Source organism: Hydra vulgaris, chromosome 15 (genome assembly GCF_038396675.1).
Source record: "Hydra vulgaris chromosome 15, alternate assembly HydraT2T_AEP".
Lineage (NCBI taxonomy): Eukaryota > Metazoa > Cnidaria > Hydrozoa > Anthoathecata > Hydridae > Hydra > Hydra vulgaris.
The window spans coordinates 10342787-10370000 of NC_088934.1; the positions used below are offsets into that span (position 1 = coordinate 10342787).

Sequence of the window (27214 nt, forward strand, 5' to 3'; positions counted from 1 at the left end):
AACTATTAAAAATTTAATTAACATTTGAACATCTAAAAATGTCGTCATTTTCTTCATTTGTTTAGAAATAATTTAAAATAAATGATGCCACAAGTACATTAGCAGAATGTAAGTTATGTCACAAAAATGTTAAATGTGCTAGCACCCCATAAACTTTTAGGACGACACCACTCCATATGTATTTAAAAAAATATTATATGGACAAATATGATGAAGCTAAACAAGAAAAACAGAAAAGGGAAAAAAAGTCAAAAGCTGAAACACTACGAGAGAGAAAATTGGAAGCAATTACGTCGCAGACACAAACTAGCATAGATTATTTTGTTCTTAAAAAAATTTGCAATATAAAGGACTCTCGCTCCTCCATAGTTAATCAAAGAATAATAAATTTTATTGCGATGGACAATCAACCTTTTTCTGTAGTTGAAGATCAGGGGTTCATTGAATTGATTGTTCACTTGCTACCACAATACCTAAATCGGAGTAGTAAACTTTTTAAGGAAACAATACTACCAGCATCAAACGAAAAATTAAAAGGGGAGTATTTAATGAAATTTCTGCAGCTGATCATATTTCATTTATAACAGGTATTTGGACAAATACCCATAGTAGTGATGCATTTAAATCATTGACTGCGCATTGGATCGCAGATAATTTTATCAGAAAGGATTGTGTTCAACACTATAAGCATTTTCCAGGGTCCCACACTGAAATAAGTATTTCAAATTTATTTTGTGCGATGTTGGTTAATTGGGATATTTCTAAAACGAAAATACATATAGTCCTTTGAGTCAGTGCTTATAACATGCAGCTTGGAATTGACTTGACAGAGTCCTCAGGAATCTCATGCTTTATCCATCAACTGCAGCTAGTTATCAAATACGCCCTTTTTGATCAGGTTGCAGTATACGACATGATAAAGAAATGCAGAAGCATCTGCACTGATTTTAACCATTCAAGATTGACTTGCTCCAATTTAAAAGAAATATAGAAAGAATTAGAATTCCAAAATTTCAAAACCTTTAATGCCAATCCAAGATGTTCCAACAAGATTGACTAGTACATATTTAACGTTGGATCAAATTGAGATTCTCAAAAGATCTATACAACTTTGCACAGCAGACCACCTTCGTCTAATAAATTTGATATTAAGTTCAAGTGAATGGGAGTCAATTGAAAATGTATTGGGACTTTTAAAACCATTATTTATGATTACTGATACAGTCAGGAAATCAAAATCAATGTTGTCATTAGTATACAGCCATAACAGAATTTTCTTGGAAGTCTTGCATATGAATCTAGGGTCCAATCAATAAAGAAGATGCTAAGAGAGTCTATTGAAAAAACAATAATGAGTATTGTTTCATTAAAAAATCACTTTAATGTACTAATGAGTAAAGTACATGTTTTGTCCACAACTATTGATCCAAAGTGTAAACTGTCACTTTTCCCTAATGAGAAAAAAAAATTTGGCTAAAATTTGACTTTTCTCCGATATAAAGGATCAAATAAATTCAAAAAAAGAGACTAATATGGATAATATGTCAGAATCAGATTCATCTTCGTCTAATTCCTCACCAACCAATTAAGGTTGTCGGCCATCAACATCAGCTTTATATGCACCAAATTTAAAAATGACAATCGCAAAAAGATTTTTTAATTGCTATGAGCTAGAAAAGTAAAGAAAAAGTAGCCCTGAAAGAAAAAAGCAAAGAAAAAGTATAGGAATAAGAGATGAAGAGATATAAAAAGAAATAGATTGTTGTATGGCTGGGAAGGAATAGCTAAATTAAAAAATGAAGAAGCAGTGTTAAAATGGTGGAGCAAAAATAAGGATTACTATCCTCATATATGCTGTATAGCAAAAAAACTTTTATCAGCCACTGCTTCATCTGTCTATTTGGAGAAACTTTTCTCAGAGGAAGGTAACATTTTTGAGGAAAAAGAGTTATTTTGTTGCCAAAAACTGGAGAGAAGCTCTTATTTTTTTTTTATTTATTTCCTAAATTTCCAATAATCCTTACTTGATTATTTTTAATCCTTAATTGATTATTGCAAATAAAATTTCATCGTGTTCAATTATAAATTTCTATTTTTTACGTAGGTTTAGCTATTGTTATTTACACCTCTAATATATATATATATATATATATATATATATATATATATATATATATATATATATATATATATATATATATATATATATATATATATTTATATATAAATATATAAATATATATATATATATATATTTATATATAAATATAAATATAAATATATATATATATATATATATATATATATATATATATATATATATATATATATATTAGGGAATGCCAAAAAAAAATTTTTTGGTTGCGGTTTAAATATCTATTCTACACATAAAAATAAACAAAAATATGAATTTTTATTGTTCTATCTCAATTCTAGGTGCCAGAAGATGAAATTAGGGTTTTACGAAAATACGCAAAGTATGGTAAAATTACGTGAAGGATTGCGAAATAACAAGATTGCACCATTTTGTGTTTAGTTTAATATTACAATCACTTCATGAAACATCTTTTATAAACTGTTAATAACTTCTTTTAGCTAAGTAAATAAAAATAGTTAAAACACCATTAACTTTTCAGAAAGAAATGCGTCCGAAAAAGAAGAAAAACGTGCATAAAAGTGAAAGTGTAAGACGACCAATGTATCTGTTAACTAACCCAATTTCACAGCTACCAAATACACAGCTTCCAACCAATAGTAGTATTTTAGGATATTATCAATATCTAATTTCAAGTAAGAAGAAAAGATTTATTAAAATACAAATTAACATGGCCTGTAAGAAGCAAAAAGAACAAGGAACTTGGTATGCAAAAGTTAGACATAACTATAAAACATAAACATTTCTATTCCTGGATTTTAGAGTTAAATCTCTGCTCGCTAACTGTCAATTTCCCTTTTTATTTATTTATTATCCAGGGATACTGGAACAGATATAGGACATTTGAAGAAAAACTACCTTAGGACGAAAATTTGCCATTTAAAACTTATTGTAATATAGCATTTTGTAGTAGTTGCTAATATAGAAATATATATATAGAAATATATATATATATATTTATATATATATATATATATATATATATATATATATATATATATATATATATATATATATATATATATACATATATATATATATATATATATATATATATATATATATATATATATATATATATATACATATATATATATATATATATATATATATATATATTTATATACATATCAAGGTCATACCTTAAATTTTTGACGGGGAGGTTGTTTTTGAAAATAAACGGCAGTTTTAAAACACCAAACAAATACCATACTAAATTTACTTAATAAAATTTTCGTGAAACACAGCTATATTTGTGTAAACAATGTTTACATAAACAAATTTATTGTTCTTCAAATATTTTCTCTATTTTTATACTGCATAGGCGTATAAACAAGATCCTTGTTTGAAAATGGGTATCGATACAAAGATTTATATTACTTTGATAAATAGTTTAAGTTTTTATTCAAAAACTGAACTTTTTTTCATACAATTTTTTAGGATGTAAAGTAAAAATTAAATTTGAGACTTTTTTATAATCAACAAAGATATTGTAGTGGATGTTTATGATGGCTAATTAACCAAGTCTATCTGCAGTCATACTGGCCCTCAGCCATGTTCTTAATCTTTGCATTGCTGAAAAGCTTCGTTTACATTTTGCTGACGTTACGGGTAGAGTTTCATTCAAATTTTAGAAGCTCAAAGAGGTTAGGATATTATTCTTCATCGCAGATTTTAATGGCTTTAGCTAGAGCGTAAGGCCAATCTTCAGGTTTATTAACAGACCATTTTATTTTGCAAAACATGAATTCTTGATCCACAGCGTCTGAGTTTGGAAGGTCACTTTTATACATTTCAACTAAGTCCTGGAAAGCAGTTATCTCCTCAATGCAAATTATCAAGAGAAACAAGCATAAAACCTTAGCAGCAATGCAATTTGGCTTTTGGAATCGTATTTTAATTTCTGAAATGATGGTGTCGAGAAAAGTTATAATAAAGACCCGTTTATAATATTCATTGGGACTCTCTACAGGCACGTTATTTCTGTAGGCCTGTCTCATTGTGATTCTGGGAATAGTTGGTTATACAAATAATTGACTTGCTATACGAGTAGTTTGTTGGTAAATTGCGTAAGTTTCTTATTCAACATTTTTCCGCAGATGGTTCAAATTGTTGATTGTTTCTTGAATGTTACTGTATGCATACACAAGATCAGTTGTGTGTTCTTGTAACCTCTCTGTTATATACAACAACGGGTGAAGTAAGCGGTACAAAGTTATAATACCAATTATGAATTCGAACATAGTGAGTGCATTATGGAGTGTGTTGTCCTCTCTTTTTCCTTGCGCGTCCCAATTCATACTAAATTCTATATTGAACTGTTCTTTATTAGAGTGTATTCCTAAAAAAATCTCTAATGCGTCTGCTATAAAAGGTAAAGCTAAATAAAAGTGTTCACATGCAGCATCTCTCTCTGACCATCTTGTTTTGCACATCCCTATAAAATATTTTTTCTTACAGTTGATTTACCACGGATCATTGCAACATGATCCAGCAAGCGCTCACTTTTTGGAGGTGTATTGAAATAAATAGATATAATTCTGTATACCTCAAAAATGTTGTCAATGATTGGTATTTTTGATGTTGCAGCAATTGATAAATTCAAATTATGTGAGCTACAACGAGTTACAATTGCTTTTGGCAGTTGACAAATAATCCATTGCACCAATCTCCCAATTTTCATTTCAAGACGACGCAGTACCCCTATCTGAACTCTAGTATTTACAACTGTTCCATTACACCCTTTAACAAGAACACTTTCTTACTTCTGCTATGATATAGTTGTACTTCTTTCAGCAATGGCTAGGCTTGTTCCTGATATTTTGTCACGTCAGCCGTCAAAGTAAAGACCTACTAAATGATCCATATCAGTATTTGAACTTTCACTTTAAAGTTCTTCCATGGTTCGATGCCTCTCTCTAGCAATATTATTGTTATCAATCACTAAAGGTGCATCCAACTTACTGACTAGGCCTACGTCGTTTATAACGCTAGTAGCCAATGCAAAAGTGCTTTAGGTGATACCCAAAATCTTTGACTAATTCGGGCGGTATTAGTAAGTTTCATACAAAATGTGATATGCAAGAAAATTATAAAGTTTCTTACTTACCAGTTGTTTCAGATAAAAGAATCCACCTTTTGTAAATTAAACATTTAATAACATCTTCTTTTGTTGGAAGCATCCTAGCAAAATCTATTGGCGACTCGAGAATTGGGCAGTCTATTGCTCTTCACTTTTTTGTTTCTCACTGTTGTTTTCTTTCTTACTCATGACCTGAAGCAAATAATCGTTGTTACCGTATATGCTTGCGCATAAGCCAAGAAAATTTCAAGACAAAATAGCAACTTTTGCAAAATAGCGACTTGTGCAGGATCATAAAAAATACAAATTAATTTTATGTTTAAAACTTTAATTGAAAACTTTAATTGTTTAATATTAACGTACTGTATACTTGCGTATAAGTCAAAAAGCGTATATAAATATATATATAAATGTATATATATTATGATATATACACATATACACACACATATATATATATATATATATATATATATATATATATATATACATATATATGGAGGTATTTTTAAATAAAAATACCTCCATATATATATATATATATATATATATGGAGGTTAAATAAATAAGGATTGTGTAAGATCAAAAAAGCATTACATCACACAAAAACTAGCAAATGTAGGTTTAAACAGAAAGTTTAAAGTTACATGTAAACATCTGAACTTATATATTTATACATTTCGTTAAAAATAATATAAGAAAATTGGGTAAACTTCCGTGTACGTTATTGCGTGTTTAAGGTGAACATTGAAGAGCTATCAAAAGAAAATTTGCAGTTAACATTAAGTAAACGTTCGCTGTTTGTTTGCATTAAATATTCATATCGAACGTTACTTTTGAACAGTAAATCAGAGTTCACAAAATTTAGTTGACGAAACGTTTGCAGCAAACGATACGCAAACTTAAATGAGCTTTGTGGCAACGTTTCTTAAACGTTATTTCTTTAGTGTGTATCCACATTTTTCTAAAAAATTTTCAGAACGTTCACAAAACATGCTTGACGTAACATCTTAACGTTTGTCGAACAGACTTAAACGTTTTGTGTTAGCTGGCAGTTGTATGTATTTATAAATAATACTTTTCTCTAAATAACAATTTCAGCAATATTGTTTAGAATAATATATTAAAAAATATTTTTTTCAAAGGAATACTTTTCTCATACTAAACTAAACTCCTCTGATGAAATTTGTATTCATTTCCTCTAAGCAAATATTTGAAGATACCCTTCTATTAATGGGTTTCAAAATTTTTAACTAAAGTATGATCTTAACAAAAAGAATACAAAAAAGCAAAAAAGAACTAGACATGTAATTTGGTCTAAGCCCCCAATATAGCAAAGTTTATACTAAAATAGAAAGAGTGTTTTTAAGTTTGGTGAATAAACACCTCTCGCACTTAAATATATTTTATAAAACTTTTAATCAAAACACAATTAAATTTAGCAAAAAGTGCACAAAAAATATGAAATGAGTGATAAATAGTTACAATAATGCCTTGCTAAAGAAGAAAAAATTATTAAAAAAATAATACAAAACTGTAATTATACACGAAAATTATAAGTGAGTGGAAAATGTTAAATAAGAAACATGATGTAATAGCCAAATTCATTCTAGAGGCCTGGTCTCGAAATTAATTCGAGACCAGTAAAGATAGTAACTTTTTTCACTACAACGAAAAATTTAACGAAACAATACTAATGCTGCTGCTACTAGTTCATTGCTGCTCATATAAGTTCCAATTATTCTTCATGATTAATAAGAATTTATATAAGAGTCTTATGTGGTACTTTCGAGGAAATACGAAAAAAAATGCAAATATATTTACGTTATTTAAATCTAAAAAATAATCTGTGGCCTAACACTATTAGGCTTCAGTATTTATTATTGATAGGGTATTAAACATTAATATTGAATAGCAAACATGTTTTTTTAATGCAGTCTCACTTAAATTACATAAATTTATAGCTGAATGGTCATCAAACAAGATGTTTTACGAAAAGAAAGTAGTGAAGATGTCGTTTACAGATATTGTGACCATAAAAAGGAAGGGAACTGCGGATTTTTTTTTGAAAAACCATAAAGAATGCTACAAAGTTGCAAAATAAAAGAGTTACTTGGCTAGATGTTAAATGCATTAAATTTATGAGTATAAAGTTATATAGTGACTATTGGAGATCAGTTGTTTTACTTTTTGATTAATTTAATCCCGAAATAGAATATTGCAATTGACCTGTTAGTTCTAGTAGGTTGTGTATTGGGTTGCTTACTTTCACTTTTGTGTTTTTTAAAACACAATAATGATTAAACACAAGCTACAATAAAAACTTTAAAAGAAAAGATTTAGGCTCTATTTTGCATACAACAGCTACAAAGTGTAACCATTTTTAAAATTAACTGAGTCCTAAAAAATTTAAAAAAAAGAGATGACATAACTGATGCAAATGTAGAACTAAACTATTATTAAAATAATGTGTCATTAATTGTTTAAAAATTGAAATAATACGTAAAAATATGGCTATTCAGCAGTAACAGGTTTATTTTGTACTAATAAAGTTGAAATTTGAACGCAAATCATCTGCTTATTAACATTTCGTTATAAACACTCAAAAAGAACTGGCCTTGTTTCATAATTATTTGTTTTAATACCCCATTTGATTTAAAACACTTAAAACACATTTAAAACATAGATAGCACTAAAATTGAAAACATTAAATTCTATATCAATAAACTCACAGTTGATTCAAATAAAAAAATACTTTAAGGCAAAATGACATTACAAAATAATAACAAAAGTGTCACTTATATCATCCCAAAAATTACTGAAAATACTTATGTACAAAGCACTTATTATGATTTAAAAGGTGTAGCATATTTCTCATTAATAGAGTGCTTTTTGATAATAGTATTGTAAATATTGACCTCATTAATCGCGTGGCTACAAAACAATATCTTATTAATGACATAAGCATAGAGCAAAACACAAGAGTGGCATGATTACAGAAAACATAAAATTACAGCTGGTTAACAATCTAAATTAATTGGTTTTTTTGGGAAACTTTTAATATTTAATATTATATTGAAATATTTTTAAAATCGGACATCTACACCAGGTCTAGGCCACTTACAAAATATTCAAAAAGCTAAATTATTTGAAAATTTCTTTCTAAAGTAAAAGTTGAAAAATCCCTTTAGTTTATTAGCCTATTTGACAATAAATATGGGTGTCGCCCTGATAAATTAGGTCCATCAAGAAGTTTGTTTTGGGCGATAAACAACAAGTAGAAAACTTTCCTTAATGTTACATCCAATGCCAGCTACAAAATGAATGTACATATGCAAAATTTAACGTTTTTTAATCATACCTGCTAGAGACCAATACATCAAACATTTTTAAATTATACATAATAATACCTTATTAGTAATTGTTGAAGAAACAGCAAATAAAATAAATGATTTGAAGAAAATAAAAAACTAAAATTATCCTAAAATCGAGTTTGGCAATCTGATTTTTTTATGTTAAAACCATAACCATAACCAAAATTTATAAAAAACTTAGTTTATTCCCATTGTAATTCTTTTGAGATAAAAGCAATTTTAACATTTTGAAAATTTTAATTTTGAACTTGTGTATTATATACAAGTTCAAAAATAAAAATAAATAAAGAAAAAATCATATTTATAAAAATTATAAAAGGAACCCCTTCTATATACTCTATATCAAGGGTTCCTTTTATAACTATAATTTTTTCTTCTGCTTAATTGTATTTTATTTAAGCATATCACTTTTTTTTTAAGATTGATTCAAGTTTTATTTTAGCTAGTCAGTTTTTTAGGCACCTTTTTTTTTATGGTTCAACTGGAATAATAAAGTCTGGCAAATTTTTTGTATTTTATCTCTCTTTTTATAAACTTGTTTTAAACAACTTCATGTAGGTTTTTTATGCGCTTTCTGATCTTCGTCAATGTCAGTATTTGAGTGGACAATTTGAATTTTTTGATTTAAAATTATTATAAAGCATAAAGCAAAAACACAATACAGTTAAAGGGTCTTAAAAATCAAGTCAGAAGAAGTATAAATATTAAGATGTAGAACACTTTTGATACTTTATCAAACTGAAAAGCTACCTTTTTTTTTTCCCTACATCGTAAATATAAGTGTGCCGACCGTGTCTAATGAATTTGGCTAATTAATGTGTTATTTCCTCAAAAAGTACCTCACACATAAGATATTGGCTTCAAAGAGGGTAAACATAAAAAACTTTTTACTGATAAGTAATCTTTTAAAAATAAAAACTATTCAACAGACACCATTCTGTCAAAATATGTATAGAAATTAAAAAATAAACATATTTTTTACTGAACCGGTTTATTCTTAAGCACTTGCATATAATAAAACTTCCAATATTTACATATTAGACCAAAAACTAAATTTGAAATAATTACATTTGTGAACCGAAAATATTTATTCAAAAAAAAGTTAAAACTTTTTCCTTAAAAACAATATAAATAAATCAGCTTAAAAATTTATTTATATTAAATCCTATTTAAAAACAAATTTGGAAAAAAAAAAAAGAAAAAAAAGCAGAAAAAAAACAACTCTAAAAAACTTATTTTATAATAGTGTCCGATTATGATCATAATAACTTCAAAGAACTTGCAAATGTTGTGGCACAAAAACAAAAGATCACAATTACAACTGTTAAGTCTAAACAACAAAATTTTGAAACTAAAGAAAAACTCACAAATCGAGAATAATTCAAATACTTTTATTTTAGTTGGCAAAAATGATGACCTTGCCCGCCAAACGAAAAATTTACCCTTCGAATAATTGATTATTTTGTAACGGTTCTGTAATTTTTTGTAACAATTAATAATTCTATTATTATTCCAAATAGATTTCGAAAATCTATTTGGAAAAATAATAGAATTATTAAACCGTTACAGAAAAAGTGCATATTTTCTATAAATGACCAACTTTTTAAAAATAACTCATGTCATAGAAAATTATTTAATCAAAATTGCTTCAAACAATATATTAATGAAAGAAAAAATTGCAAAACCGCTTAGTATGTGTACTTTTAATTGTTAAGGACTTGAATCAAATATTAGATTTACTAAGACCTTAATAACTTCTCATGACATAACGTTTCTATGCAAACACTATGTATCAAATCTCGAATATTCTATAATTAAAAATAGTTGTAAAAACTCCCAATTATTACTTTTAAGCTAGGCAAATAAACACGAACAGTGTCGAGCTTTTGGTGGAACTACATTTTTTATACAAAAAAATAAATTTTAATACATCATAACACTTTGCAAAGATGACAACATAATTGCAATAAAATTACAAAAAAATATTACCCATATTATTGACATTGATATATCTAACCTCATCACAAAACAATTAGTAAACATTGGAAAAATACACAAGTCAATTAGGCATACTAATGGAATTATAAATAGTCATGAGGATATTGGGGAGATAATTATACTTGAAGATTTCGAATCATTTCCTTACAAAATATACGATCCACTAGAAAGATCTAGTTCCAAGAGAAACAATTTGTTTAAGGTTTAATCAGATTTTATTGTTTAGAATTGGTCGATGTAACTAATTAGTCGACGTAGGGTTCTAGTCCTGCAAACACATCTCGACATCTCACATTGCTAAACTCCACTTTTATTGATTATATAGTTATATCAAAGTATACATCTCTTCTTTTTTATAAATGCATTGCTATTTCTCCATTCTTTCAAAAGGTTAGTGATCATTTACCACTATCAATTTCCATTGGACTTGAAGTTCAGCATCGTTAAGAAAAAGTAATTAAAACAACAGAGGACTATAGGATTCCAAGATATGTCTGGAATAATTAAGACTTTCTCTACCTATATTATGATCACTCAAATTTGAGTTTCATTATTCTTAACCTTATTGGTAATTTCGAAAATAATCTTACCCAAATCTATACAACTATAACTCACAGTAACTATAACCAAATCTATACAACTTTAACTAACTTTTCCGAAAATGGAGTGAAGCAAGATTCGCAAAAGACTCTATTTCTTTTATCTTTAATCGCTACCTATTGGCTCGAAAGAATTTTCGCAAAGCAGCCCAAAGCCGTCAAAGCCGCCCAAGACAATAGAATATATCGATAATACATAAAAATTGAAAAACTTTGAATCTCTGACCCAAAAAACTGCTGGAATACTTAAAGGCGTATAAAAAAGGGTTCAAATTCAAAACCTTTTACAATAAACAATAAAAAAGATAAAGAATTCATCACCATAGATTTTGCTTCTATTTTTAAAAAACGGTTAAACACTAAGAGAATAACTGATGGATTTAATAATCTTCGAGTTCCGCCTTGCAAAAAATTCTGATGAGATATTAATTAATGATAAAAATGTTAAAATAACTATTTCTTGTCTACAATCAAACAAATGCCAGGATCATTACAATATTTCTGCAAAACATTTAAAAGATGCCCAGTGTGACGCACTAACACAATGGTTAAACGATAGAATTAATCATTTTAAGGGTAACAATTCGCCTATTTATTTATGTTCACTTGATGCTGAAAAAGCGCTTGAGAGCTGCAACTAAGTTATTCTTTTTGAAAAACTTTGTTTCGATAAAAAAATTTTCTCTCCAAATTGTTAAAAATCTTCCTCTCCAAATATAGCACTGTATCTTCTATAAACCGTAGCGGCAGTGCAACTGTCTCATACCTAGGTTCCAAATCAATCTCATTTGATCCTCAGCAAGGAGTAAGACAAGTATCGATTCTGTCACCTTACCTATATAACATATACACTAAAAAGCTACTCAAAATAATGAAAAGTGATGTCATTGTCGGAACTAATATATATATAACTTGGCTGCTGTTGTAACTTATGCTGATGACATCATTCTTTTCATTTCTAATCTCTCAGACCAAAAAACTTATTACAAATTGTAAAATGTACAACAGTTTAAACTGCATTAAGCTTAATGCTATCAAAACGGAACTGTTACTCTCCGGAAAAAGACAAATAACGAACTGTACAATATCCCTAGATAACCATAAAATTATACCTCATGAGAAACTTTTTTGTCTCGGCTTTACAATAATACAAAAGAATAAATTTTTGTGTCACTTAATAGAACGAATGTTGAAAATAGGGTATCAAACTTTCAGGCAACGGTACAAACTTTAATTCCATCTGGATTCCGGTTTTCACATACAGGGTCTATTATCCAATTATATATGTATATGTCATTAGCAGTTCCAACACCAAGCTACGACCCAGTGTTCTGTGAAAATAAAGAGTCAACAATGAAAAGACTTGATACACTAGGAAGGCACATAGTTAAAACTGTCTCCAATACAGTAAAATCTATATAAACTCTCCATTTAAAATTGAAGAAATGTCAAATTAAATACACCAAAAAAAATCAAATCTATTGATCCGCCTTTTAATACTCATAAATTGGGTATGAAAGCCTAAATGTTGGTTAAAAAGAAAGAAGAGACTCAAAAAATGCAACTCTTGTACCTACTCTTCAAATTCGGTACAGACGGTGCAAACATATATTGAACAATGGACAGAGGTTATTATTAAAGCAGTTACAGTTCTGTTGATTAGAGTTTGTATTGTTGCATAAAATGTATTTGTTGTGCGAATTTATAATAGATTTTACACAAGGCATACAACTGTAGCTAACTTTGACAATGTTCCTGTTGAAGATTTTATGCAGTTTGTTATTATTAAGAAAATGTTTGTCAATAAGTTTCAAAAAATATTTACCCGTGTTGGTGGCAACGTTTTTGCTAAATGGAGGGTTAAAACAAATGATGCTGCGGGCTCTGTTCCGTTTTGGAGTTGATATTGTTATAAAATTGATTAAAAGAATGCTATGGAAAGCGTTTTTCTTTCTAAACAAGAGTTCAAACAGTAAGAACAATTTTTATTATAACTACGGATTAAAAACATGAAATCATCCAAATCAAATTACAGAAATGCTAGCTTTTGAGAATATACTCGTTGATCTTGTAAAACACATTAAGTTTTGAAAGGTACACAACAGTTTCCAAAATAAATTAAAACAAGATAGAAACAATGTTAATGTTTGATAATATAATCTAACTTATACGTATGCTGATGAATCAACCAGTCTTTACAATTTATCTAAAAATGATCATAACCACTTGTTAAGAAATGCCATTACTTTAAACTACAAATCTAACTCAAACATAAAAAATAAGGTAAACTTAGAAGGCAAACGTTTTTTAAAAAATCATGAAGTTTTCAATGAAATTGACATTAATGCATCTTCTAATTATTTTATCGCCTTAAAAGGCCATAAAGATAATTTTAAAACCAATCCGACTGTCCGTTTATTTTATCCTGCTAAAAACGAGGTTGGTAGAATTAGTAAAGATATTCTTTCTAAAGTTAATACAGACCTAAAAAATATATTACAATAAAATCATTGGAAAAACACTCGAAATGTTATCGATTGGTTTAAGGCCATAAAAGATAAACACCTTTATAATTTTTAGTTTTTAAGATTATTGACTTCTACCCTTCTATTAGCGAAACACTTCTTAAAAACTCTATAAATTTTGCAAAGCAACACCTAACATTAAATAAAGATAACGTATCACTAGTTTTTCATTCAAGAAAGTCTTTTTCTTTTTATTAATGATCAAGTTTGGATAAAGCAATCAAGTGGTTTATTTGATGTTGTCATTGGAGAGTTCAACGGTGCAGAGGTTTGTGAGCTGGTAGGAATATATCTTCTTTTTTAGATTTCAAAATTTTATAACAAGTTTTAAGTTGGTTTATACCGTGAAGATGGTTTGGCAGTTTTTAGTAATAAAAGCGGCACTCAAATGGAAAAATTAAAAAAGTATATTGTCGAAATATTTAAATGCAATGGTTTACGGATTTTTATACAATGCATGAAATTTGTCAACTCCCTCAACGTAACTCTGAATCTTAGTGACTGCACTTTTAAACCTTATTTCAAACCTGATAATACATTAAATTACACCCATGCTGATTCAAATCAAGAATACTAAAACAAATACCGCATTCGATTGAACTTAGATTGTCTACAAATTCATCTAAGAAAGAAATATTTCAAAATACTACTTCTCTATATAATGAAGCTTTATTAAAGTCTGGTAACAAATGTAGTCTAACATATAATCTTACAACATTATTAACTCCAAAACGGAACAGAGCCCACAACATCATTTGCAATTAAAGAAGATATTTTTTCATTTTATCATTATTATTACAGTTATTATTACTATTATTGTTATTAATGTTGTTGTTGTTATTATTATTATTATTATTCTTAATATTATTTAAACTTATTTTGCAGCAGCAACAACTATTAGAGTTAAAAGTAATTGGAATAGAAAAGTTTAAGTTTAAAAAGCAAGATAAAGATTGGCAGATGTCATAAAAGATTGCAAATTATAGGATTAAAAAAAACATGATGGTGGAAATAAATTCCAAAGAACTCATGTTCAAGGAAAAAAACCAGACAAACTAGATTTATTTGAGCACTTATAAACAGTCACAGTAAAATGATGAGACTGAATTGAATGACGAATAACATGAGAATGATTTTTAGAAGATGGCACAAGAGACGTTAGCTCTTTAGAGCATTTTCCATTATAATACTTATTGAAATCAAAAATATATGTTAGACTGATGTTACAACGATATGATTATGTTTGGAGGTTGGCTGCAACAGCAAGTTCAACTATGTTTACAATGCTTTTTTGTACATTGTCTAAAAGAGAAAGGGCATCAACCAAAGATCCGCCCAATATATGACAACCGTTATATTTAGCAGGACGGATTTGAGATTAATGAAGCTAAAGAAAAGAATCAGGAAACAAGTTCTTAGAATCTACAAAAATTAGTGATAAAACAAGTTTTCTTTTTTCTTTCAAACGGTTAATCAAAGGATTATTTGATTTTACATTATAATACATTTTTAAACAGTTATATTCTAAATATTAACACGCTAGTTTAAAAGTAATAGTAGTGTCGTTTAATTTTCGAAAGTAGTTTCTAGGCTTTTCTATACTCGGTTCTATATTCCACGTCGTCTTTCAAGCAAGCTCTACAAGCACATTAGAGCTGATAAGTTTTGAGTTTCTAGAAGAATTGATGTTAATCATTGTTTAATTTTACAACAAAAATTTAATCAAATATTTGTTTATTGTTGGTTATTTGTATTTTTTAAATTTTATTACCTGTTTTCTTTTTTTTAAATAAAAAAAGACAAATAAGTTATTTGTGTGCAGGTAAGTGTATTTACATAAATTTGCGTATATTTCAGCATATTTTATATTTCTTTGTATCTATTTGTTTATTTGCTATATCTATATTGTATTTATTTGTATATTTGATGAGAAATCAAGTTATAAAAAGAGGTAAAAAAAATTCTCTTGGAAGTTGTCAATAGAATGTTGTGTTATGCCTTTTTTTAAAGGTATCTGAATATATATTGAGATTTTTAAATTAGTTATTAAGTGATTTTTCTTTTTTTATGACTTTAGATAAAAATATAGTGACGGCATTGCCAAAAAAAAATATGGATTTCAATTAATCCTAAATTAAATTGTAATGGGGTTTTATTTTATTTTATTTTAAAAAGTGTATTTTATTTTTTTTAATTTTAAAAAGTGTTATTTTGAATAATAATAATAAATAATTGTAAATTTTGCCTATTAACTTTTGACCTCAATGGTAAACCTATGGTTAAACTAATGAGTTACATCGTAAAATCTAAAATAATTGTATTTAATTTTTTTTATAATGTATTGCTTTACATTACAAAAACCATATTGATTTTTTTTTTTTTTAATAGTTAAATAAAATTGTTTTATAGATAAGAAACCAAGTAAAATTAAACATTATTTTTTTTTATTACTAAATAACATCTTTGTTATTTGGATTGCAGGTTTTTGTTAATTTTTACTTGAACATTATTATTATTTATCTCTTAGTAGATATGTTTAATACTTAATAAATATGTTTACCACTTTAGACTAATAACATTTTGATATGTCTATTTAATTTCTTTTCTTTTTTTTTTAAATAATGGTGAATTATCGAATTTATTTATTTTATTTTTTATGTTCACTTAAAATAATAGTAAATAAATTTGTAGAAATGATCATAATTCTTAAAATTCTTTTGCGTTTGTTTGTTACTACTGTATTAATACCATTGTTAATATGTTTATTGATAATAGTGAAATTGAAATGGATAATACTAGGTTTAAATAAGTTATTAGAAGACTTAAAAATAGTTGGTAATTTAGTGAAATGATTAGGCAAGCTGAAAATAATTGTCATCAAAATATAATAAATGCTGCTTAATAAGAAGAAATTAATTTATGTTTAAATTAGAACATCATGGTTGGACGAGTTGAAAGAAATTATTACATAAATAAAAGAGATAGGTCTAGACGAGATAAATCATTCTAAAAATGTTAGAAATGCTGCTAAATAAAAGAATGTATCGTATAGCAAGAAGTGATACTATTCTAGATTATATTTATTTAGGAGAAAAGAAACTAGATCTGTCAGCATTGCTGTGCTAAAAAATTTCTTAATGAAGCACATTTTTAATGTTGCTATAATAGAAAGGTAGTTTTGCTTCCATTTTCACTATTTCCCCAAGCTTTAAAAGATTTACAAAAAGTTATATATATTAGTTTTTTTTAAATATATTAGAACTCATTATACCTATCTTCATTTTCCTTTGTTTACTTATAATCTGGTTTAACCTATGAATCATGGGCCGCCATGTTTTAAAATCTGTGGTCAAGTTTTTCATTTTGTAGGTATTCTTAGGCCAGATCAAGATATTCCCCTAACATTGCCAACAGTATATCTCTGACCCATTTGCAGCAGTAAATTTTAGAAAGCAGTAACACTGCAATCAATTTTGCATACATAGTTTAATGTTTTATTTCAAACTATAGTTGGTGAAGTTGCAGTTGTATTCGTTAGAGAAGATGATGTTCCACCTGCTTCCAGGAAAGTTATTTACCCAAAAGTTCATTTATAAGTTATATTGAGTATGTCAGCTAACTTAGATGGTATAATTTGTTCACTTTTTTGAGGAGATGGCACTATTGGTTCGCAACCCTGAACATGCAATACTGGTTTGAAAGCATGTTAAATTATCTCAGTTTTACATTTATGGTCCTTCAATAAGACAAAAGTTCTGTCAATAATTTATGGCAAGAAACTATTTCAGAAATATACTGGTAATGCATATGTTGAAATTGAAGAACAGTGTCTTTCATAGAAAAACTTAAGCAAACTGAGAAGCATGCAATACGATGCCTTTTCTATTTACTTAGATAGTCTTAATAAAAAACTATGAAAATGCAATGATTATAATGAGAATTTAAAAAGTTAAGGTAATAAAAGATCTACTGAGCCAAATCTTTTTAAAATATATTTCTTTTGTTCGCAACCCAATATAGTGGTGTGTTGTAAACAAAAGTACACAAATTTATTTTCAAATATTGTTAACTAATAGTTTATGATAAGTATGTTTTATTTTGTAATAATGTAAATGTTAATACTTTATAAAATATAATATGTTTAAAGTTTATATATGTTTATATTCTGTTTTTTTGTTTTTGATTTTATTTTTTTAAAACGGTGTTACTTAGCAGTGTGTAAAGCAAGATTGTTATTCTAGTAGCACAGAACGTTATTAAAACGTTTAAAATACATCTTAAAACGTTTTAGTACGATTTTTAGTTGACCTAAACACGCCTTGTGCCAATTAGCATCATTGCAAATCAAGAGATGTTTCTAAGTTTCGGTATCAATTCCCACTATATAGTGCCTGGTGGTCTTAGTTTCTGTTAATTATTTTTTACTTAAAACACTTTAGAACTAAGGCAAAGCATAAATCTTGCTATAGTCAGTATCAAAATATAAATACTAGAATTTGTTAAGCTACATATCTTATTTTGATTTTTAGCTATTGGAAAGTTGTAATTGGCTTTCCTTCTCTGGTGCTTGCTGTTATTAAAAAGAAACTAATATCTAAGGTTACGTAGTCTCTACTAAATGCCTAGACCAATAAAGGCGAGCAAAACCAACAAGATTATATTATATAGATAAAGCTGCCATTGTCCCAATTTTTACGGAGGAGAGCACAACGCTAAACTAATTAAAACTATTATAGGGCTCTTCAGCGGAAAAACCGAAACAATGGCAGCCCTATATATAGATAAACTTGTATTTTATATTTTTCGGATAATATACTAAGTTTATTTATTGTTTATTTATTACTAACCCGTATTACGGGTTGCTTACTGCTACTATTGAATATTATTTATATAACTTAATTATTTTGTATTATTATAATTTTTTAACTTATGGTATTACTATTTAAATATTACTTACAGCTTATTTTTCAAGGATTTTTACGTTATATACTAAAAAAGTGTATATCTATATTATTGTGTATATCTAAATTATTTTATATCTATGCGTGTATATCTAAATTATTGTAATTACTAATATAGACTAAAAATCAATACCATATATTTAAAGTTGCCAAAAGAAACCTTTTTATAGTTGTATGATAATAAATCATATTCAAAGTTTAAATACTTGGGTAAAAAATATTGCCATGTAACGTTTACAGCAAATTCACCAGGTTCATATATGTAGTTTATTTGAGTTGTGAGATTTAGCTTGCTTCTGAAAAATAGCAATATATAAAAAAAATTTTAAATCATTAATTAAAAACTTCTTTCTAAATTAAAAGAAAAATCTACTCAAGCAATGAGTAATGTTATACAAAAGTTTAATATAAAATACGCTATAACTTTTTTACTTGGTCAGTTCTCCATTAAACAAAACTTTTATAAAAGGTTTGCAGTATACGTCGTTTTCTAAAATTATCATCAAAATAATCTAAATACATATATTTTAATTTCTATAATTCTTAACCTCAGTTCAACCTAATTTAACTACTTTTGCTCAAGTAAGTTAAAAAATTAACTGCACTTATATAAAAAACTTCCCAGCAAGGACATACCGCTATTTCAGCGCTGTGATTTGGTTGATATATTGTTAAAAAAATAAAGATCTAAATTTTAAAGTCATTTCCATGTAAGTTCAACGTTAAGAATTTTAATGTTTACTCAAACTTTATTTTCAACAACTTTTTTTAATTAAAAAATGTAGTTGAAAATAAACGCTGAATTAACGTTAAAATGTTTAACGTTTTTTTTTTAAAGTTGAACTTACGTTGACATAACGCTTTAACTTAGATAGTTTTAAATGAACATTTAAAATTTTAATATTAGTTCAAAATGAATTATAAGTTTTTTTAAAGGTTGAAAATATATTAAAATTTTCTGACGCAAATGTACTAACAACTAGATATAAATATAAAATTTAGTATTGCACATATATTTCTGCAGGGAACAGTTCTTCCAAAACTTTTAATAAAAGTATTAATGTAATAAAAGTAAAAACATAAAAATATTTTAAGCATTGAAAATATGTGCAATTCAACAAAAATTATAAAAAATTTATAAGACTTGGCATTATACACACGTTTTTTAAAAGTCATTTTACATTGTGTGCTATACTTTACATTGCAAATTTTATATAAAATTGTGGATTAGAGATAAACATTCAAATCATTTAAAAATGTTTCTATATATATATGTGAAATTTACAATCAAAGATTTGTTATAATTATGGAACTATAGTGTGGTCCAGTATATTTTGGTTTGTATAGTCAAAAGACAATGTTGTTTGTGTGAATAAAAATCCATTAAGTTAAAAAAAGAATGATTTTGCTCATTGTCCGAATTGAAGTTTAAATTTGCAGAAAAAACTAAATTATAACACAACATGCAGTTAAAATAAGTTTAAACTAAAATGTGCTAAAACTACATGTATATTAACTTATTATATATAAATAATTAAAACATATCTATATTTAGGTGATATTAAAGACCATTTAACTATAATCAAATCTTGTTTATAGGACTTATTGTATTCCTTTTATTAGGGATTGGTATAATATATACAGTTTTTTTTGTTTTTAAGTTGAACAAATGAACAAAAACGTTGTGTTGCAATTTTAAAACGAATTCGAAAAAAGCGCTATATATATATATATATATATATATATATATCTATATATATATATATATATATATATATATATATATATATATATATATATATATATATATATATATATATATATATACATATATGTATATATATTAATATAACATTATATCTAAAATATATTTTAGATAAAATGTTATATTAACAATATTTCGTTGACCATTTGTGGTCAGCGTCATCAGGTTACCTTTCTGTAAACTTTCTGTTAATAATTCGTTTACTGATAATTTAATCTAAATCATTAAGTTGCTGAGATGGCAAATTGTTAACTAAACTTGTTTTTTGAAAAAAAGTTAGTATAAAAAGCCTTTTCTCTAAATTCCTTTTTTTTTTTTTTTTTCAATTTTTAGTTGTTTTGAGGTCTGTTTTTTAGAAACTTAAGCTCTAATTTGAGAATTTTGTTAGCTTCACTTAATAAATATTTCTTTTTTATGTGTTTCCTGAATAAGTCACTTAACAACGTCTTCTCTTAATAATTCATCAAGACTATACAATATCAAGACAATATAAACATCAGTCCTATTTAGATTTGTATTACATTTACATTAGATTTAGATTACATATTAACATTACATAACATTAGTCCTTTTTAGATTTTATTTAGTAAGATATTGCTTCATTAGGAGACCTTAGGCATTACTTTAAATCAAAACACAGTACCTAAAAGATCTGCAATTCACCTCATGTATTTTACACATATCATAACACGCAGGCTGTTATTCTTTAATATGCAATACAAACTCAAGAGTTTTTAAAAAAACTGATAATTTTGCATATATATTTTAAGGTATATTTCATTTATTATTATTTTAGATTAAATCTTGAGAGCTAAGATATGGTTTATTAACGTTTAGTACAAACTTAGGTAACAGTTGTTTGCTCAATTTTCCCTACAAATTTTGATAAAGTTAAAGTAATTTTTAAAACGAAATAAAGCTTATAACTGATTAGTATATAAATTTAGAACTATTGTAAAGTGAAATTGCATTATTTTCAAAGCTAAAAACTATTATATTGAATCTGTTTTTTTTTGTTTATATTTTTTTTAAATAATAAGTGCGGCATAACTTGAGGCAGTTTCTGGTGTTTAGAAGGTGGATTATTTAGTGTGTTAAGAAGAGCTCATTTAGTATTTTAATTAGCTTTTAAATAGCTTGTAAAAAAAGATTTGATGATTGATTATATTAACTTAAAATGTAACGTCATCCAATAAAACCTAATATGATACCAGCGTTGGTTTAAGGAGTATCAAAATTTTATAATTTAATCATCCCAAAATTGGATAACTTAACTATTCCAGCCTGCACACCATAATAAGCTAACAATCAAAAACGTCAGAAATCTTACGTCAACGTTGTTCCATCATTGACTATTATAGCGTTCTTGCCAAGACATACTATTGCTAAAAAAATTTTAAAAACTGATTAAAATGCACAACTGCGTCTTTGCTTGATGAGGATTCATTTTAGCTCCAACAACTTTTACTCTTGTATTGGCGCAACGTTACGTTCTAAAGTTGCGCCAATACAAGAGCAACAAAGTAAAATATCATTAGAAAGCGCTGTTAACTAGCACACTTCGTTTAAAAATCGTTGGTCCAACGTTGAATTAACGTTTTAAGCTTTTCTTTTTTATGTTGATGTGTATTTTACAAAGTGTTCCGGCTTGGTTGCATTTGCTTTTGCTAACGTTGCGTCTCTAACATAACAGTAAAAATGGGCCAACGTTCAACCAAAAAAGTTGAGTATAAACAATGACACTATAATCTTAACGGACAACTGATCACATGTCAAGACATCACAGCCTTAACATTTTGTAAGGCAAACATCACCCTTACAACCTTACACCAAGGGTGTGCCAATGTAAGATCAACGTAGTATAAAATGCATTATGCTTATGTTTCGCCAACTGAAGCAATTTGTTAGGGCCATAGTTGCGTAAACAATTTAAAATCAAGAGCAGTCCCACGTTTTGTCAACACCGGTGAGTATATACGACAATTAAACGATGGGCAACCGATCATATGACAACACGACGCCGACCTATTACTAATAAAAGCGCTTTGGTTGGCTCAATCACAAAAACTAGGCTAATGTTAAGCCTACTAAGTTGTGCTGCTCGGGTATTAATACTTGTAAAATGTACGAAGATCTTACCTTAAAGCTGTTTTTATTTAGATGCAGTTACCCTATGATCTAAAATAAAAAAACAACATGCAAAAATATATACTTTTTATTGTTTAAAGTTTGCACCAAATTGATTAGTAGAAAACGTGCATCAAATAAAAATGAAAGTCTGATGACAGATGGCAATAAAAATAGATGAATTTGATTATGATACCAAAGATAACGATAACATAATTTTATCAACATTATTTTAAAAATAATTTTATTTTTGTATACCTTTTTGTTTTATAAGATGTCATAGTTAATGTTTTTGTTTTATTTCTTTTTAATGATAATTATTTGAAATAAAACGCTGTAAACCTATCGAAATAACATCCGAAATTTGTAACCTCTGCCTTCATAAGAAATTTATAATTTTAAATCACAAAAAAAATATTATACTTAATAAAAAAGACAAAACCCTATCTAAGTGTCGACATTCCAAGAAAATTCTAGTGTCCTCATTTGATACCGAAGACTAAACAGTTACTTCTTTTATTACGTCAGAAGTCGTACTACCGTATGTATGTATAAAGATATATGTTTGTATATATATACAAACATATAACCCAGCACAATCTGCTTAATGTCCTGCTGTCTTGTAGGATACGCTTTTTTAGGTAGAGACTAAAAGATGCCAACTTCAACATAAAACACCCTCTGCCTTGGGGGTCTTGGTTAAGTAAAAACTAAAGACGGTGTCTCGATAAAAATACTCATCTTGGTTAGATGTTAAATGCATTCGGCTATTGTCTTGAAGAAGGCCTCATAGGCGAAGACTTAAGGTGCAAACAGAGGGTCTAACTGTGGATCAGCCTCGCACCCGTTTTTTATCTATTAGACTGGTGCAGTTGTATTTTAATACATTGTTTTTAGTTTAGAATGTTGAATGCTGGATCTTCTTGAATCAATGCTTTGGTTTTGTTTTTATCTCATACTCATTCTTGCGCATGACTCATTCACTTATTCTATTACCTCCTAATGGGAGAGGCTGATTCCATCAACAGCTGAAAAACATCAAAGTAATAACAGCGCCATGTTGCGCATCAATGGTGTCCTTGTTTATATTTTTGGTCTGCATTGTCAAGGGCACATTTGAAGCCCTTTGTTACGGCTGAGGGTTTATTAATAATAATGTACAAATTATTACTAACTCAAAAACTTGACTCAAAGCATAGATTGTACTGAGTACAATCTATGCTTTGAGTCAAGTTCTTTAACAAATTTGAAAACGATTAAAGTACCAAAAACTATGAAATACAAAAAATTAGCGTAATCACCAAGTTCTCTAAATCTTTTATTTACTACTAATATAAGTGTTCTCCAAAGTAACTTTTCTTCTGTTGAGTCTTGTCTCTTGCAAAGTTCACTAGACCTACTTGCTCTTTATAAGACTGATTTGAGTTCAGCTGTCTCACCTTGTGATTTTAATGTTGATAATTATCTTCATTTAATTCGTGAAGACTCCAATAACCACATGCTTTTCCTGGGAATTTACATTTGTAAGAATTCACCCATTTGTCGAGAAACTAAGTTTCAATCCACAGACTATTCTTCAATCCTCCAAATATTAACATATCTAAAGTGGCATTGTTTACTTATGATAAGACCATTTTTTCTTGTCATGATAAGAAGCCAACACTCTCTGACTGATTTGAGGCGGCATTTGAGCTTGAAAAGGATCTCACTACTGCTTCAGCATGGGGCTTACAGTGGCTGGTGAACTTTAATTCAGATAAAACTCAATCTTTTTAGTCAATCGTTATTGCAATAATTTAGATCTTCCTTTATTTAACAATAATGCACTGGATGAGTCATCTTCATATTCTAGGAATAAATTTTACTTCCAATATTTCTTGGAAACCATATATCAAATCCGTTGCAAAATTAGCATCTGCTAAGATTGCATCTCTTTATCGAGCTCGAAACTTTCTTACTCCAGATTTTATTCTTTATCTCTATAAATCTCAAATCGGCCTTGTATGGAATACTGTGGCCATATTTGGGGCAGATCTTCCAATGACTAAAATGAATTTTAGTAGATCATTCTACTAAGTTGAAAGTTTTAGTATAATGATCTACTAAAATTCATTCTCGTGTTACTTCTCATTCAATTAAGTTTCATCCTTTTTCTGTGATTGTTCCTAAAACTCTTATTCCTCGAACATCAGTTCTTTGGAATTTGATTCTTCATCTTGCTATTCTGATTCATATAATTTAAAATCCTTCAAGTTGTCTGTCAATCGTTATCTTGCTTTACAATCTTCATCTTTTCTCTTTCAGGAACTTCCAACTCTAATTATTGGTTGCTTGCAGCCTTGTTGGAATTAAAGATGTTGCAAAAAAAATATATATATATGAAAAAACTGTTATAAAAATAAATTTATTTGTTTATTTGTTTTATTTGGTATAATAAGTCAGGTATAATAAATAAAAATCGTTACAAAGAAAATCGGTATAGTAGAAACAAACCGCTAAAAAGGCAACATTAAATAGAGCATGAGAAAATAGAAAATAGGATTTAAATATTGACGTCTGATAATCTAATAAAAAATACCCTAAGTTTTTGTTGTCACATTATCACCGTCATCTCTATTAAGAACATTTTTGTTACTTTCAAACTCTCGTCAAACTTTAGCTGTGTTTATTTCCAGGGATTTTCGAATTTTCCAATTACGATATTTTGGAGCATTTGAAATAGTTCTTGGGTGGAACCAGTCAAGCGTACATTGACATGATTTGAAATGTAGCACCCAAACTGGCCCATTTTCTTTTTTTGCTATTTTTTTGATGGTCAAAACATCTTGATATTTTTTTTTTTTTGGTTTCATTAATGTATATTGAGTGACATTTTAATTTGTAGACACCTGGGTTTGTATTTTGAGGAAGTTTTGTTTTGTTACAGAAAAAATTGTTACAGGAAATATTGCTTAAATTTGGAGCTGATGTAAATATATTTTTTATGTTTTATTTTTTAAATAGTTTTTTTTAAGTTTCGGACCAACAATTGGTTTTCATGGTAAATTTATAAACTTAGGAAACATAATTACCATAATTTCTTCAAAATAGCATATCAAATAACATAACTCTAAAATCGTTTTAAATAAAAACTCCAATATATGCTAAAAAGGTAAAGAACATAATGAAAGAATATAGAAATAATCTATAAGTTCATGCTCGTATAGAAGCAAAACACTGATTATCCTCAAGTAAGAAATTAATTGATGAGTTAGTTGTACCTCTCCAGAATAAAGTAAGATTAAACGATTATGAATTAATTAATAGTATAACTAACAATTCATAAAACTACCATTATAATTAGAAAAAAGCCGAAATGAAAAAATATATGATAAACTACAAACTAAATCTAATGTAAAAAATACTCCTAGGATAGATCCCCCTAGTCATGTTGGTAAATCTGGTATATTTAATTTAACTAAAAATGTTTTGAATAAAGCAAAAACTGAATTACTCAATCTAGATCAAAAGTTTGTGACATTGCGGAACAGTTATATTAAAATGTGCGCACTGCGACTTGAAAAACAGGATATATCAACAAATGCAGAATCTCTAAAACGAAACTGTTTTAAAATTTTGACAAATTCGTTAAGCCTAAGACTAAAAGATAATTAACTAAAAAACAAATTTTTTCTATAAGAAAATTGAAGATTAATTCAGGTATTAAGATTGTTCCTTTTGATAAAGGCACAGGTTTTGCATTACCATACGAAAACGATACATGTCTTAAATAAGAAAAACAAATTAAAAATAGCCGATTTATTGACCATGACCCAACACCCACACTTATTAACGAACTTCAAAAAAAATTGTGTAAATTAAGAAAAAAGGGTATATTAGACACAACTACGTATTTTAAAATGTATCCATCATACTGCGTACCACTTAGAATATATGAAATGAATAAGGCTAACAATTCCAAAAAAGATTACCAAATGTGTCCTGTTGTATTAAAAATCAACACACCACTATATGGAACCTCTGAATACCATGTTAATATTATTCAACCAACACTAAGCAAAAACAAAAAGAGACTAACTAATTAATTCAAATAGATTTGTTGATGATGCCATGAAATGAAATATAGATCACAATGAAGTTCAAGTTTCTTTCGATATAGTCAATTTATATCCGTAAAAACCCATTAACAAAGCTATTATTGCCAGTTATTATTGATATATTAAATAAATGACATCGACGGCTTAAAAAGACTCAAACAAAATGTTCGCACCAATTAATAGAACTTTCACTGAATACTTGCTATTTTTTATATGAAAACAAAATCCAACCATTACCTAATTGAGGTCCTATAAGTCTTTAATGGTTGTTATGGCAAAAACGTTTCTACAAAATATAGAAAGAAAAGCACTTAATTTAGCCTGTAATTTAATTCATGAGATATATAGACGATTGTCACGCTCATTTTAACTCAATAAAACAACAACAAATGTTTATAAATATCCTTATCGAACAAAATCCTGCCGTAAAATGCACTGTTGAACTCAAAAACCACAAAAAACAAGTTAATTTTGTAGATATTATTATTACAAGCTAAATGATTCGAGCTTATGAAATTTAAATACATCGAA

General features: G+C 27.6%; 1 protein-coding gene across 1 annotated transcript in view; it reads right to left on the minus strand.

The window, feature by feature from the left end:
- LOC136091448 (uncharacterized) overlaps positions 1 to 27214 on the minus strand; it is a 110738-nt gene that overhangs the window by 56861 nt on the left and 26663 nt on the right. Inside the window, exons 3-4 of the mRNA XM_065819045.1 lie at positions 19127 to 19184; positions 18828 to 18990 (exon numbers count right to left, since the gene is read on the minus strand). Coding sequence (XP_065675117.1) covers positions 18828 to 18990; positions 19127 to 19184 — 221 coding nt within the window. The remainder of the gene's footprint in view (positions 1 to 18827; positions 18991 to 19126; positions 19185 to 27214) is intronic.